The sequence below is a fragment of the Ilyonectria robusta genome, assembly GCF_021365365.1.
Source record: "Ilyonectria robusta strain PMI_751 chromosome Unknown BGZ61scaffold_2, whole genome shotgun sequence".
Classification (NCBI taxonomy): Eukaryota; Fungi; Ascomycota; class Sordariomycetes; order Hypocreales; family Nectriaceae; genus Ilyonectria; species Ilyonectria robusta.
Window position 1 is genome coordinate 1,529,109 of NW_025764436.1, and position 14,796 is coordinate 1,543,904.

The following is a 14,796-nucleotide window of genomic DNA, read 5'->3' on the forward strand; positions in this document are numbered from 1 at the left end:
TGTGGTCAGGTGGACCCGACAAGCATGAATCGATGCAACGGTCCGAGTCAAGGTGCAGGGTCCCGTAAGCATGAGGGCATTCTGAGGCCATGATGGTACTCTTGGGACGTCTTGCAGGTGTGCACATTCGATGCACTTTTTGCTCAATAAGCATGTCAAAGGCGCAGTCCCTGCCGAGCTGTCCACTCCGTACGATCTCTGACCCTCACTCAACCTGGTGAGGGGCGGGGAGGCTTCGTCGCAATCTAGGCTCATCCTTTTGTGCAACCAAGAGGTTCTCCATCTACACTAGTGCGCTTAGGGGGCGGGGAACTATCCAGACAACTTACCCAGTCCTTGTTTTGAGGTTTTGACCACACCAAGGCAAGCTGCCGGAATTGAGCTAGAATGGTACATATGTCTCAAAGGACAACCTCCCCTTGGCCAGGAAAGTCCCACGAGAGAAGCCAGGAAGGCGATATGTGACCAAGAATCAAGTCGATTCGCGTCCCCTCTCCCCTTCTTCGCGAAACGGGTCAACTACGTTAAGCCCCAACTCACACGGTCACACCGCCACCAGCGTGCCAGCTTGAGGAACACACCACCAGCAAACGCAACCAAGTGGGAGGGCGTTGATATGTGGTTCCAGTTACGGTGTCACTGCGCCATTCCCTTGGGGGCGTGTAAGGGTGAGTGGGATGGCAGATATGCAAATCCAAAGGCTCGCTTGGACGCAGTGGCTACATGCCGTCCTGGCTTGTGTGAAATCTCTGGATCCAGCACCTGTGCGCGATTTACATGCTGCATGTAGTTGCGAGAGAGAGAAAAAAAAAAGACGAATGTTACTCGGGCAGCAGCAGCGGCATGATAATATGATTCATCATTCTACGTCCGTGGGGGGAGACACTCTCTCGCTGCTTCGCTGGGACGCAACAATCCTCCTCAACTGCTGATCAGCACCCAGTTTGGGCTGTCTGAGGCATCGGCGCTTCCTAGAGCGCAGATCTGACTTCCGATTGACATTGGGATAGCGCGGGAAGGTTGGCGTGGACCTGTCAGGGTTCTGGGAGAGGACCCCTTCTAGCCCGGAGTCTTGGGAGAGGCCGGGTTGGTTGATTTTTCTTTTCCCGGGGCATCGTACGGGGGCTAGTCAGAAACGGCGCCTGGTGATCTCTGCCGGCATTGTGCAAATGCAATGAGAAAGCTAGTATCCCAGCCATTGGATTTGAGAATGGATCAGTCGGCCACTAGCTTGTTGCTTTGTTGGCACAGCCTGGGTTTAGTGTGATCAGGGGGTTGCATTGTTGATTGTCCGCCACATGGCAATGGTCTCTACCAGCTACTGCGCAGTAGTCCGGCGACACCGGCCACTGAGAATGGGATGAAAGGGAGGTTTAGCGAGAACGAAGAAAAGAAATGAAAAAAGGGGGAGAGTCAAATGTTCAGTCGCTAGGTCGACTTGAGCCCAGACCAATCCGTCCAGGCTAGATCACGACCGAGCATCTACGGGCCAAATCTACGATTGGATCTAGCAGGATGTCGCAATGAGAGAAGAAATTTGAATTCTGATTTTTGAGAACTCAACGCCAGTGTGCGCCTTGACTCGGGACCCGCCTTGTCGAGCGCAGAAATCAGCTTTACCATGCCGCCGGGGTTCCAGTTCAGCGGACGATACTAAAGGCTAACTAACGCAGCTACCCAGTGTCTATTCCTTTTTATACTAGTTGGCTCCAACGAGAACCAAGGCCTCGGGGCTCCGGGGTTTGATGGAACACTCAAAGTGCTGGGGATGGCTAAATTTTCCCCCATTACCCATGTCAGCAAAGTGTATCAGCACCAACAAGCATGGGGATTGTGGGGATGAAGGGGGCAGAGGGGGCAGAGGGGCCGAGGGGCCGTGGACAAGGGATTGGAGCCATACGAAGAGATTCCAGACCATGAGGGCATCAAGCCGGGAGGATGCAAACGTACCAGGTGCCGCCATTGGTGAACGAGACTTGCGGCTCGACGATATTTCCGGCGCCATCCCGCTTCTTGCGGAACTCGAGCGTGGCTAGCATCGTGGCCACCATGATCCAGACGCTATTGTCGGCGAGAAAACGACCGACACAGACCCTGAAGAGTGAGCACGAGACTGTCCAGGGATGAAATCCCCCACTGTGTTTGAGGCTGTGCACTACGTACCGTCGTCCAAACCCAAAATTCCCAACGGGGAATGGCTCGCCCGGCCCGCCGTCTGCCAGCGGCTCATATCTATCGGGGTTGAAGTCGTGGGGCGCCTGGTAGATCCGCTCATCATGCGCCATGGCATGGGCGTTGGCATACACCACGGTCCTGGAGCTTATCAGACTCATCCACGTCGTTTGACGGGTTGGGAACGGCAGTAAGCCAAGTTTCATACCCTGCAGGCACCCAAAAGTGAGTCACAATTGATCATAGAGGCTGGGCTGGGCGTACACTTACCTTTGGGAATAAACATGCCCTGGTATACGTCATCCCGGAGCGACTTGTGAGGGATCCCTGGTGTTGCACGGCCTCGTCAATACGCGCTCCCCACCATGTATGTGGCAGGGTTGGGACAACCCAGAAATGGGAGGCTTACCTAGTGGCGCCAAGGGCGACCAGCTATAGAGACAATCCTTCAGTCTAGGTTCCCATCCTCGTGTTTAAACATTTCAAACAAACATTGGCAGACGTACCGGTACACTTCCTGGACAATGTGTTCGATGTAAGGTAAGGAGCCCCGGTCCGAGAACGCCGGCAGCCTGTCGGTGCCAATGACCGAATCGAGTTGGTTCCGGGCCTTTTCTTGGATTTCCGGGTGAAGCACCATATTAAGGATAAAAATCACACAGGTCGCCCAGGTCTGAGAGTCTGTTGTTGAGTAATCGAAATCAATTGCACTCTCGCCGGGTTGACTTACCGTGTCGGCCCCCGCAATAAAAACCGCTCCCGCTGCGCCCTTGATGTCGTCGAGCGACCACTCTTGTTTGTTACCAAGCGCCTCGTTGGACTTGTACACGCTCAGCAGTTGGTGTGCTAGCGACGTATTGCCGTCCAAATTATCCTTGACCGCCGCCGTCAGTGCCTCTGTCACATCTCTATCACACTCTCGGGACGTAAATACGACTCAGGGGTAAGATGAAAAAAGGCGGATGGTCTCTCACATGTTCCTTCCAGGCAACGTCAAACGGGACGTCGTGTAGTTTCTGGATAGCCCACCGCCATTGTCGTGCAAATCGAAGGGACCAGTCCCGAATAAGCCAATCTGGTAGGTGGCGAGCTGCGAGAATCAGAATCGACTGCTACCTAGGCGCTCTCCCCATCACACTGCAGGGAAACCAAAACAGGGGGAAGAGGGAAGAGGGAAGGGAGAAAAAGGAAGAAGAGGAGAAAGAATTACGTACCAGGGGGTACCAGATCGATGAGGCTGTTGGCTGGAGCACCGCCATTGCCAGTGGCGTACATAGCGTCGTTGGCGATCTGAATGTACGGATCATCGTCATTGGGAACCTCAGTCCCGTAGCTCACTTGGAGGACAATGGCCACAGCAAGCCGACGAAGAGAGGTTTCCCAACCATCAGGGCGACGCAGAATGTTTTGAACTGTTCGTCGTGCTTCGGTCATCTGAAGTTTATGCCACTTTCGTACATTTGTGTTGCTGAACGAAGTCTGAAGCACCCTCCGGTGCATCTGCCATCGCTCGCCGAAGGGGAGAAAGGTCAGGGTCTTTCCCCAACCCATGCTATCCAAACCGTACGTGTGAATGGCTTGTGATACAGGGACAGGGGTATTGTGAAACGGGAAGACTACTTACACTTCCAAAAGGGTAAACTTAGGACGATCACAGAAGTTCGCGCCTTTCCGTTCAAGGACGTCCCTAGCTGCTTCGGCGCTGTTAAGGACGACAATAGAGCGACCAAGAGACTTGACATAGATGATATCTGAGTCTTTGATTCCAATTCGCGTTAGAGACTCTCAAAACTATTATGAAGCTGCCCAACAAGATGAGAAGACCCACTGTATTCCCTTGACCACCTTGCATAGGTTCCTGCGGTATTGCTCTTGGGTATCACACGGGTATGGCCCAAGAGGAACTCTCCAGGAGGTCCAGGAGGGAGAGGAAGCGTAGGCTTTGATCGCCAGTGGGCTATGACAACTATGGCGATCATGCAGATGATGCCCAACTCGACGAGAACTTTGGAAAAGATGAGCTCCATGACGCCTGAATTGGGAGGAGTCTAGGGAGTCTGGAGGGCTGGAGCCGAAGGGGGGGCGCAGAAAGGCTGGAGTGTTGGAGAGTTGGCCAGGTTACAAAGTTGGAGAGGTCTGGTCTCTCTACAGAGCCTGAGGACGAGGGATTCCAAGTCAGTTGAACGATTTGGGGGGGGGGGTTGATATGATTGAAGTGAATTGGGTCGAATGTGCAAGTGATTGTGTGCTGGGGATGGCTTCGTTGGACTGGACTGGGTTGGACCTTCCTCTTTACTAGTGTAGTGGCCACTCGCCCTACTTAGCACTTTCCTCGCCAATTATCTAGGCAGGTACGTGATGTACCTTACGGCTGCATATCATTGCACGCGATTCATGAGGTAGGAACCACCAAGGCAGGTACATGCCTCCCTGCCTCCCTACCTACCCAGGGAGGTGCCGACTTACTCGAGGGCTCGGACTTTGGGCCGGGTTGCGGTTCCGGAGCGCACCGACTTGGGCCTGTCTCACGCATCGAAACTTGAGTTACAAATCAGACTCGCAGCTACATCTCAAGCACTGGCGACAGGTGTCTAGTCAACATACGTGTCTCCCAGAGACAGACAGAAAGACTGGGCGGAGTGGGTGGGCTCTGTCATGACCGGCATTTTTGGTCTGCGGCACTACTCTTCGGATGGCTTGGCGGAGGTTGAGAGGCACGATGTTGACGGATGGGTCAGCCAAAGTCTGCATTGAACAGGCCCATCTGCCGGCTGGGACCACTTGGGGCGACATCGGGGATCACATGGGGACCATCTGGGGACCACATGGCGTGTCTTTGGGATGGTTTGTGGCCCCAATTGCTGGAGGGCATACATACAATGGAGTCCACTATGGAATCCTCACGATGGAGTCCAAGGGCGGCCCTCCAACGGTGTCCAAAGTAGAGACATTTCCCGAGGTCAACTTTTCCATGTTGGAGAATCTGCAAATCTGTGTGGCCAATCTCGGGTTATTCTGGACCGTGTCTCACGCAACGGCCCCCGAGAGGACGGAAATGCGGAAAACCGGGCTCACACGAGGGACGATGCACATGAGGGAAGACGCACGAGGAGCAGCCGCTAGGGAAGCAGAGCTAAAAGCGCGGTTGCCGCGTTAGGCTGTGCTCACGCTGTACGTTTTTTTCTTCTTTTTTCCCTCGTCGCCCTGCGTCATGTTTCTTCGTCGTCACGGGGGGGACGGCGCCCTATGATAGTCGCAGTCTGGTGCAGTTTGGCTGCAGTGCTGTTGTCAGCGTGTGAGTGGGACGGAATGCAATGTGGAATGCGGAATGTACGTGCCATGTGCGTCCGAATCTGAAAACTGGGGCCTGACGTGGACGGTAATGGTTTATTTACCCGACCCGAGTCCCGACATGGCTGCCATTTTAGTGGATATTAGTAGTTCATCCACTAATGCGAGTTCACGTTCAAGTTCAAGTTCAGATCCTGCGGGTTTGGGACAACTCCAACCACACACGAGGTACTGTGAACGTGCGATAAAGCAGTACTTTGGACGTTGGATGTGCAGTAGGCTTGGAGAAAAGAGAAAAGAGAATACAGATGGCCATGGCGCTGTGTGGTGACCCGAGCGTTCAGACAAGAGGCCCCAAGCTCCCAGACTTGTTTGGCCCGGCCTAGTTCCCGTCGTAAGTTAACTAGTTAGGATACGCCGATTCATCGGCCGGACCGACAACTTTTAGGTCAAAGAGAGTGGGAAAACGAAATGATAGACGGGCCAGCCAGATGACACCCAAGCATGTCATAGTGTCCACCCCTCCACTGGCTCCTTCATCCACGTGGTGGCTAGGTGCCTGGGTAGGTAGGCAGGTTATGAAAGGGGAATGAGGGAGTACTAGCAGTGACGGAAACAGAAATTCCCAGCGACCTGGTTGTGCCAGCACACGCGACCATCATTTGATCCCCGACCCCTCGCTTTTGCTCTGATGCTTGAGTTGTACGCTGTCTTCTCACCTCCATGGCGGAATGCTTCTAGAACACGAGCCCTACCGGTTGTTGCCCCCTGTGCCCCCACCTCCTGTCCAGGGCTCGTCCGGCCAGGTAGCATCGGCCCTGTATCCCCGTCTATATCACCGTCATTCTTTTCTTTTTCCTTCCCAGCTGCAAGGTCCGCCGGAGACACTAACAAACAAGGCTTGAGCGCCCCAAAGGAGCCGAGGTGAAACAGGTTGATCAGTCAATATTGGCAATGGAGCCTGATCATCAATCGGGGAACTCTGTACGCCAATCACTGGGCTGAAGGCGCAAGCGAAGTGGCGCAAGAAAAGAAAAGAAAGGAGAAGAGAGGCAAGAAAAATAAAGGAAATAGAAAAGAAGACCCCATCTCGTTGATCCTGACCCTGCAGGAGTTGGCAAGATCCACGGCCTAAAGGAACTGGATTTGCCCATACTTTGTCACTGCTGCGTAACGCTCCCGGTAGCGCAGCGAGTACGTTGACATCTGCTGTCTATTAGCCTCTCGTTGAGCTTCCAGGGGTTGACGCCCTCCGGAGCCGAATTCAGAATTGTCCAAGTTACCTAGCTTCCCCCTAGATTATGTCCTTGTCACCGTCTGTCACCGGTTGAATTCTCGGGAAAGCACCAGTCCGTATGTACTTTCCGATGTACTCAGTGGGGCACCTTCTCCGTAACGACGATGACCCCGCCGCACTAAACCCACCCGACCCGACGAGGCGACTCACCCCACTCCTTCACCGCACTTAAGGTAACTCAACCTCACGGTCTCAAGCACAAAGCCCCTCACAAGCTACTCACAAGCTCTTCCGTCATCTCGAGTCCCCCTCCGCCTTGTACTTGCGCCACCGTCATTGGCTACTCTAGCCCTCGCTGTCCTCCGGATCCTCACTCCGCCTGCCGTGTGAGTTGTCCCGTCCTAATAAGACTCCAAGCCTCGTGTTTGCTCTCATCTCGGATTCGACTTTCCCGGCTCGGCTGCCTTCGGCCATCGCGAATCATCAGATAAGATTGTCTGGTCTCAAACGCCATCTCGTCCAAACAATCTCCTGGCCACCGATCCTTGATCAGCCACTGCTCACCATGGCATCTTCGGCTCTCCCGCGAATCACCATCCTGGGGTCCCTCAACATGGACCTCGTCTCCTACGTCCCCCACCACCCCCTTCCCGGCGAGACCCTGACCTCGAACTACTTCACTACCTCCCCTGGCGGCAAGGGTGCCAACCAGGCTGTCGCTTGCGGCAAGCTCTCTCGCGCCTCTGACTTGTCCCACCCTTCAGCTACCGTATCCATGATTGGCGCCATCGGTGCGGATCCTTATGGAACTCTTCTGGTCGACAGTCTCCAAGCCTATGGCGTCTCTGGAGATGCTGTTTCTGTTCGCAAGGATCACAAGACGGGCATCGCCATCATTGTTGTTGACGAGCCTTCCGGTCAGAACCGCATCATCCTCTCCCCTGAGGCAAACCACTCGCTCCGCCCCCAGGACTTTGAGACCCTGCCCGATCCTCGCCCTGATCTACTCATCATGCAGCTGGAGATCCCCTTTGACACTGTTATGCAAGCACTCAAGGCCGCTAAGGCTGCCAGCGTCCCCGTTCTTCTAAACCCGGCCCCGGCGCAGGAGCTGCCTGCGGACGCATATGAAGGACTTGCCCACCTTGTCGTTAACGAGACTGAGGCCGCTATCCTTGCGGGTTGCTCCGAATCAGACTTGGATGACCTCGCGGGTCTCGTCCGAGTGGGCGGCGTCTTCATTAAGCGAGGCGTTGAGAACGTCATCATTACTCTTGGTGGCCGCGGCGTGTACTTTGCGAACAAGGCTGGCAAGAGTGTCCTACTACCCGCCACCAAGACTTCCGTCGTCGACACCACTGCCGCTGGCGACACCTTCGTTGGTTCCTATGCCCTTGCCGCCGTCGCTGCCAAGGGCGGCCCCTTCGACATCGAGACCGCCGTCGCCGCCGCCAACAAGGCCGCCGCCATCACTGTCTCACGGAAGGGTGCCCAGGTCTCCATTCCCTGGAGGGACGAACTAGAGTAGACATAAAAAAACCATCGACTTGATTCTGCAAAAACAGCTACACCCCTGTTTCCGCCTTTAGAACCACGCGCCCCATCCCCATCGACCTGCGTCTTTCCTGACCTTGGCTTGTGCTGCTTGTCCCTCCCGCACTGACCCGCTTCTGCTAGTTTCTTGATCTCGAGCCGCAATTGATACATCAGCTCTCACCGGCAGTAAGCCCCTCAGAGTCTCGGCCCCGAGCGACCGCTTCTTCCACAGCCCGCTTGTTGGACGACTCCCCTGGTGCTCCGTGCGTGTGAGAGTCTGAGATTGCGGTCCCACGCCTGTTGGTGACAGATCAGGAGTGCGCAACCTCGTTACACAGACTGACGGCCCACGGCTCGACAATATCTCACCATTTCTCGGGGAAGAGTTACCCGAAGACGCCGTTGTCGCTCTAGGTGTCACTCGCCTCATTTCGTTGATGGGGCCCATCGCCACACTGGGTCCTCGGACCCCGGTATCCCTTTGGAGGCTCGCATGTCTCAATGGCACAGGCGGTGCCGTGTGGGCGGAATTTACCGGCATGACAACCTCATGTGCATCATTATCCACATCCAGTTGTGGCCATGTCTGAGAATTTGCCTCGCCAATCACGCGCGGCGCGTAACCATGGTCCCCCATCTGTCGTATCGCCGCATTCGCCTTTGTCAGTCCCCAGTGTCGTCGCATGAGTGGAAACAGAGCTTCCAGCACTCGCGCTGGAGGAGGCGACCACGGCGAGAGGCTGTTGTGAACGCTTACAGATGCAGTAGCGACTGTGTCTACCCTGCTCTGGACGCTTGACACGCCGCCACCAACGCTGGTAGCGTCTCTGTAGGTAGGAAAAGCTGAGTGACGGTATGATACTCGGATATGCGAATACCCCACCCGAGCGTCCCCCAGTTCTGCTGCAAGATCCTCCATCAGATCTGCCGAGTTTTGTCGGACGTGCCCACTCCATGATTTCCGATTTAGCGGTGTCGTCTTGAGATCGATATGGATCTGGGCTAAAACCAGAATGCTTGATCCCAGGCAAATAGTGCTACTCTACTCGTCAGCACGCCCTGGTCTCTCCCGCAAGCTCCCCAGCATACCTACCACGGGAAGGTCTGCTCTCGCAATACTTGGAGAATAGATGAATTTCCAGTGGGTAATACTTCAATAGTGAGGTCGTAAAGGCTACCGAATTCAAATATCTCCGCTGGAGACCCGGTTAGCACCACATAATTCAAACGCCGGACATGTCCACACTATCCACAAACCTCGCTGGTGGTGAACATGCGGCTCCATGCAACTCTCTGACCGCTCGTCGGCCCTTAGGTTCACATCTCCGCTCGGAATTGGCGAGAGTCGGCCTGTGACCTCGATGGCTGCCCACCAGGTGTGTTGCCCAGCCGCAAGAGTGGCCACCTCTGACGTGACCTCAACATAAGGGGCCAGCACATATGCTGGCCCTGGCCGCCGCAATGGATCGAGGCCCTTGGCCAGAGTTTGCAGGCCGGGTGACGACGTTTTGCTTTGGTCAATCGTCCCTAGCCAAGAGACATCCGCAGATGCATCGTGGAGGTTGGAGAGTGGGGGGCGCGCTTTCACTGCCCGACGGATGCCGCAACTAGCTGAAAACGTGGCAGCAGGCGAAGATCCACGCTAAGAATCCTTCTCATGAACTTGCTTTGCGGCGTCAATGCGTCCTCGTCGTGTTTTTCTAACTGTTAAAGGCCTAGATCGCCCGAGTTCCAACTGGTGAGGTGGGCTGCCATCCCACACCCATCGCTTGGCTTCCTGCAAGGCGTAATGGCCATCATGTTCCACCCCGCGAGAAATGTGAGACTTGTAATCAGCGGCGTCGTTCTCCTTCCCCACCGCTTGGTAGACATCATCGGGCCTTCTGCGCCTTACTATCACGGGCAAATCACCCGCGTCCAAAGCATCTGACCCACCCCTAGCGCTGTGATCACTTGAGCCACTCGTGCAGCTGAAGATGTCGTCTTGTTTGTGATGGATGCTTTTCTTGGGTATTCGCAAAGGGCTTGGTTTGTCAAATCTCATCTGCTGTCCGTTGGCGTGGAGCTCTGTGAGAGGCGGTGCACTGGTTGTGGACGTCATTCTGCGACCAAGGTGTCGATCCCGGTTTGATTATTGGGCCGGTTTTCCGAGGAAGCTAACGTGTTTGCATGATTTTTCTGTCGAGTACACGCTAGGACAATCCCCCCTGGGGTCTTGAGGTCTCGGTGTTGGGGTCGAGAACGTTGGGAGATGGTGGTGTTCGGTAACTCCGAGCTGCGCGATGGAGTTGATTCCAAATGAATATGCCAACAGAGGGCCCGCAGTGACTCAATGATGCAGTGGGTAAGACCAGGAGCCAGGTGTGATCAATGGGAATGATGTGACAGGTAACAATTAGACGTCTCTCTTGGTTGTCGCACTGCGAAAATGTCTTGCTATCCATATACTTGGGAACAGACGATGAAGATTTATGGAGTTGAAGAAACGAAGAAGCAAGGTTGGGTTCTGACTACGACGAAGTGAGACTATAATAGGGTATCGGTAACGCTCTTACCGAGAAGCAAGGGGTTTGAATAATCGACAAGGTAGGTAGGAGACGTCGAGATAACTCCGCGTTCGTCTCTAGGGTAGCAGCTGCTTTTTGGACCGAAACAAAAATTCAAGGAAGGCAATCCTCAAAGAGCAAGAAACTTGAATACGTACCAGCAAGTTTGAGCTCATGCGGTGCTTCCAAGGGTACGTCTGAGGTTTTCCTTCACTGAATCTACGTCATTGTCCTCCATCGCCAGAAATCGTATCTTTGAGTTGTTAGAAGCGCGCCTTTGGGAAATGACCGGCATGACTTACCAAATCATCAGGTGTAGTAGCCGCGCTATAGAGAACAGGCTCCGACAGACTGGCAGCGATTCCCTTCTTGACCCTGTCTTCCCAGACGCCATCCCAATTCCACTCGCCGGGTTGTCGAGGGGCTCCAGCAGGGTGCGCCGGCTTGGTTGAGCCCGGGGATCCGTCGGCGCTCCGCACATCCTCCCCATCGTGGGCTTGAGAATCCTCTACCGGAGCGGAATCTTCTGCCAATTTCCCCGCTGCTCGGCGATGAGTTCGCCAAGCGTGCCATGCTCCTGGGTTGCCCGCCGCGGCCAACGGCACCGAGTCAAGAACTTTTCCGTCGTCAAAGGCGCCCCGAATGTATCGCAATATTTCATATGCAGAAGTCCCCTTCTTGCTGGTTTGCATATAGAGCGGTGAGTCCCCCCCCGGAGAAGCGGTTGATGCTGGTGTGCTCAGGTTGCTAGCAGTTCCTCGAGGAGGTGTCGGGCTTGCGCCTGTCTGACTGGTGCCATGTTTGGCTTCCCTCGCATTTCGCCTCCCTCGCCCGAACCAATCGGGGAAGCCATGGCGCAGGCTGAACCCGCCAGGGGGGAGCCGTTCCTGATCAGATGCACTCACGGTGCCGCTGTCCTGTATATCGGTCGTGTACATGTAGGTCGTCAAGGGCGTTATGAGAGGATGGAACATGTCGGAAGAGAAAGTGACGAGCGGCGGGAGCTGGGGATAGGAGTCGGGAAAGGAGATCTGGAATCGGAGGACGGCAGGGGCATAAGGGCCTGATGTCAGGGTCAGTCTTGCACGCTCGCTGTCTAGCCGCTGGCAGTCTAGCCACAGGGCTCACCATTTCGAACAAAGAGGACGCCAGACCACATAGTCGGGTCTCCTGGGGTCAAACTAACAAACATTCCCTCGGGGCAAGCCTGCTTCAGCCCGGCGCTGGTCTCCCCATTAGTCTCAGCGCGGACGGGCAGGGAGGTGTTGAGGAAAGGGGACTTGGTACGAACAACTCGGAGAGTAGCTGCTGTTTGCGCAGCGACGGCAAGGTCCCCATCTCGAGGGAAGCCATGCTGCTTCGGTGCGGTCGCTACACGAGCGAAGACTGCGATATAGGGATGCGCGGCGTTGGCGACAGCTGGCGATGATGATGTTATGCATAGATAGCATACCTGCGACGCGGGTAGGCGGTGTGTGGGGGCGGTCTACGATTCTGCCGGACAGAAGGCAAGCTGCTAAGGCCGATGGCGGGGTTGCTATGGTGGGGTTACGCAATGCGCGACTACACGGCGACTGGCGAGACAAAGGAGCTTTTAGAAGTCGTGGGTCGTGACAAAATCTCTTCAAGTAGCTGGATACTGGCCGGCAGTCCTTTATTTCAAAAGAATATGTTCCTCCGCTGTCGTAAAATTTTCACCAATGCTATCCCTCACAGGTCGTGTGAATCTCGGACGCGAAAATCAACGCCCGAGGCGTTGCTCGATCTTGGCCTGCTCCTGGGCCTTGATCTGGGCCACATCATCCCGCGTAGCGTTGTAGGAAGCCGTCACCTGGTTGAAGGGGTTGTCGGGATGCTTCTCAAACTCCTTCCTGATCCTCTGCTTGCGCTGGTCCATCCGCAGACCGACACCGCTGCCATCCTGTTTCATCTCCTGGAGGCGACGCTCCTCGTACTTGGCAAAGGCCGCAGGGTATCGTCGCTCGGGGTGCCTGTCGACCTTGTCTTCGCTCGGGCCGCCCGTCAACGACAGCGCATCCAGAGCGTTGTCGATACCGGAGGCGCTGAGGGCACTGGGCTTGTCGTCGTCGAGCTGCGCGAGATCGAGACCGCGCGACTTCTTGACGGGTGCCTTGGACTTCTTGGGGGTCTTGCCGGGGGTGTTGGCCTCCTCCTCGGCGACGAGGGCATCCTTCTCGGCCTTCTTTCTGGCGGCTTCTGCCTTCTTGGCGGCCTCGGCCTCCCTGTGCGTCATGTCAGATTGGCATAATACGTCATGTCCCACTGCGTCGCGTGCTCACTTCTTTGCGTTGTTTTTGGATCCCTTTGACCACTGCTCATCCTCGACAGCTGCCACACGGGCGCTCTCAGCGGCGGCTTTTTGAGCCGCAGCATCCGCCTTGCGAGCGTTGCCCGCAACTTTTCTGCTGTTCTCGCCCTTTTTGCCGGCCATTGTGAATGTCGGAATGGCGCCGGTGGCTGACCAAAGGAAATGAGTTGCGTCGCTTACGGAAATGGGGTATCGAGCGTTGCGGGGAGGTTGTCGAATCACTTCTGTGTTGGGGCTAGCGAGCCTGACGTTGATGCTTGGTGAGGGCTTCAGTTCCAAGATTCGACATGTCGTCTGGCGGAGTATGCCTCCCAATCGAGGCTGATGCCTGGAACTCTGTCTTGGCCGGCCCGGACAGTGTGCGATACAGTGTATTCAAGTGAATATACACTGCCTCTAACCGCCAGCATCTACCCGTGGTGTACCCAGTGCTCCACATTGACCTAGTTCATCAACGTCATCTGCAGCTTCGAGGTCTAAAATTACGAATACATCCTGCTGAAAAGCTTCACGGGTGAGGCACTCGGTTAGCTGTCTCATCAAATACGAGGCGACGACCGCCGACAGGCGACCCTGGTAGCAGGGCTGGGTAATGATGACTTCTACATAGCAATTTGCGGCTTCACGCATCAATAGTCGTCACAGGGATCCATGCCGCACCAGTTCTCGCCGCATGTTGTGCGACCTGCGTCGAACACCTGACAACCCTCATGCAGGTGCAGGTTACATGAGGGGCTGGTTCCACGCCGTCGGAGTTCTTAGGTGAGCCAGCTGAGTTGCTGGGATCTGGCGCCCAGAGATGCCCTTGCGCCGCCCTTCGTACTTTCAACGTATCATTATCACTCCGCCGTCATTGCCAATGCGACCGGCGTTCTGAGTCAGATTTGATTGCTTCGGACGCTGCGCCTTGGATAGGCAACACATCCAAGCACTGCGGCCCGTATCGCAACTAATCCTCCCGAGACGCTCAGACACGCCTCCATCGCAAAGACTCGACATGGGGTCAATCCATGGCAGGCCTCATTCGGACCGGGGAGACTATGGTTGTCAGACGCGTTAGCCCCATTCGGGGCTTCCGCACTTCTCCCATGCACTTCCCGATCCCTTGGGCGGGGACTGCTGTCGGTATCTCACAAAGCCTTGCAATTGCGCACCGAAATCGCGGCACAGGACAGGGCATCAACTAATTTGGCGCCGCAGGTCGACCGTAGGTACACCGGGCTGGCCGGGGATCTATCCAGACAAACACGGCGCCGCGCGATGAGCTGCTCCTGGGATCTCTTCTTGACCAGGGTGGTAACAACCCCCGCATTCTTGGGGGTCCGCGCCTTAGGGAAGATCAATGGATCGATGGATCAATGCATCGCGCTCGGGGCTCGTTCGATGAAGGAGGGGGATGCGGGCGGCCACCTGACCTCTCCGGCCGCAGCTAGCACAGTATAACAGGTTGTGACTATACACAACCATGGTTTGGCCCGAAGAACTGGGTGAATGTGTTTGGGTGAGATACACCAGTGCCCATTAGAGGTCACTTCTGGCACCACTCGGATGGTTCAATGGGTAATGGAACATGACCCATGTGCAGCACTGATCCAGGGTCCCTCTGCCGGATAAGGCGGCGGGCATTGCAGGCCGTCCCACTCCGACGGGATGCCCCCAGGCTCCTACATCGTCGTTCCATTGAG

The 14,796-nt window shown here is 55.6% G+C and overlaps 6 protein-coding genes across 6 annotated transcripts; 1 reads left to right on the forward strand and 5 right to left on the reverse strand.

The window, feature by feature from the left end:
• Positions 1-1,544: 1,544 nt before the first annotated feature.
• Positions 1,545-4,318, reverse strand: BGZ61DRAFT_553531 (cytochrome P450). The gene is made up of 10 exons (XM_046255548.1): positions 4,001-4,318; positions 3,797-3,929; positions 3,387-3,724; positions 3,147-3,262; positions 2,903-2,992; positions 2,679-2,845; positions 2,582-2,604; positions 2,471-2,499; positions 2,164-2,381; positions 1,545-2,094 (listed from the first exon to the last, which is right to left on the reverse strand). Exons 1-10 carry the CDS (start codon positions 4,197-4,199, stop codon positions 1,926-1,928), a joined length of 1,482 nt encoding a protein of 493 aa, XP_046110665.1. The 5' UTR covers positions 4,200-4,318; the 3' UTR covers positions 1,545-1,925.
• A 406-nt stretch (positions 4,319-4,724) lies between these two features.
• Positions 4,725-4,949, reverse strand: BGZ61DRAFT_441102 (uncharacterized protein). The gene has a single exon (XM_046244549.1). The coding sequence runs from the start codon at positions 4,921-4,923 to the stop codon at positions 4,768-4,770; it is 156 nt and encodes a 51-aa protein (XP_046110666.1). The 5' UTR covers positions 4,924-4,949; the 3' UTR covers positions 4,725-4,767.
• Positions 4,950-7,265: 2,316 nt separating this feature from the next.
• Positions 7,266-8,228, forward strand: BGZ61DRAFT_526897 (Ribokinase-like protein; the record flags this gene model as incomplete). Its single annotated transcript, XM_046253028.1, has 1 exon — positions 7,266-8,228. One exon carries the CDS (start codon positions 7,266-7,268, stop codon positions 8,226-8,228), a length of 963 nt encoding a protein of 320 aa, XP_046110667.1.
• Positions 8,229-8,406: 178 nt separating this feature from the next.
• On the reverse strand, positions 8,407-10,337 carry BGZ61DRAFT_472260 (uncharacterized protein; the record flags this gene model as incomplete). The annotated part of the gene is made up of 5 exons (XM_046248316.1): positions 8,407-8,533; positions 8,581-9,273; positions 9,330-9,432; positions 9,494-9,878; positions 9,999-10,337. 5 exons carry the CDS (start codon positions 10,335-10,337, stop codon positions 8,407-8,409), a joined length of 1,647 nt encoding a protein of 548 aa, XP_046110668.1.
• Positions 10,338-10,645: 308 nt separating this feature from the next.
• On the reverse strand, positions 10,646-12,238 carry BGZ61DRAFT_87414 (ubiquitin-conjugating enzyme/RWD-like protein). The gene is made up of 4 exons (XM_046257171.1): positions 12,074-12,238; positions 11,911-12,005; positions 11,085-11,845; positions 10,646-11,035 (listed from the first exon to the last, which is right to left on the reverse strand). Exons 1-4 carry the CDS (start codon positions 12,133-12,135, stop codon positions 10,955-10,957), a joined length of 999 nt encoding a protein of 332 aa, XP_046110669.1. The 5' UTR covers positions 12,136-12,238; the 3' UTR covers positions 10,646-10,954.
• Positions 12,239-12,383: 145 nt separating this feature from the next.
• On the reverse strand, positions 12,384-13,597 carry BGZ61DRAFT_441106 (uncharacterized protein). The gene is made up of 2 exons (XM_046244550.1): positions 13,083-13,597; positions 12,384-13,025 (listed from the first exon to the last, which is right to left on the reverse strand). Exons 1-2 carry the CDS (start codon positions 13,232-13,234, stop codon positions 12,524-12,526), a joined length of 654 nt encoding a protein of 217 aa, XP_046110670.1. The 5' UTR covers positions 13,235-13,597; the 3' UTR covers positions 12,384-12,523.
• Between the last annotated feature and the right edge of the window lie 1,199 nt (positions 13,598-14,796).

Bases quoted from the DNA above. Each gene is read 5' to 3' on its own strand.
- BGZ61DRAFT_553531 (XM_046255548.1), bottom strand. From the start codon at position 4,199: ATGGAGCTCATCTTTTCCAAAGTTCTCGTCGAGTTGGGCATCATCTGC. The intron at 2,846-2,902 runs GTAAGTCAACCC...ACAGACTCTCAG, and splicing joins TTATTGCGGGGGCCGACACG to ACCTGGGCGACCTGTGTGAT. The intron at 2,095-2,163 runs GTACGTAGTGCA...CTCACTCTTCAG, and splicing joins AATTTTGGGTTTGGACGACG to GGTCTGTGTCGGTCGTTTTC.
- BGZ61DRAFT_441102 (XM_046244549.1), bottom strand. From the start codon at position 4,923: ATGCAGACTTTGGCTGACCCATCCGTCAACATCGTGCCTCTCAACCTC.
- BGZ61DRAFT_87414 (XM_046257171.1), bottom strand. From the start codon at position 12,135: ATGGCTTCCCTCGAGATGGGGACCTTGCCGTCGCTGCGCAAACAGCAG. The intron at 12,006-12,073 runs GTTCGTACCAAG...TGGGGAGACCAG, and splicing joins CAGCAGCTACTCTCCGAGTT to CGCCGGGCTGAAGCAGGCTT. The intron at 11,846-11,910 runs GTGAGCCCTGTG...CCCTGACATCAG, and splicing joins CGTCCTCTTTGTTCGAAATG to GCCCTTATGCCCCTGCCGTC.
- BGZ61DRAFT_441106 (XM_046244550.1), bottom strand. From the start codon at position 13,234: ATGGCCGGCAAAAAGGGCGAGAACAGCAGAAAAGTTGCGGGCAACGCT. The intron at 13,026-13,082 runs GTGAGCACGCGA...CATGACGCACAG, and splicing joins TCCAAAAACAACGCAAAGAA to GGAGGCCGAGGCCGCCAAGA.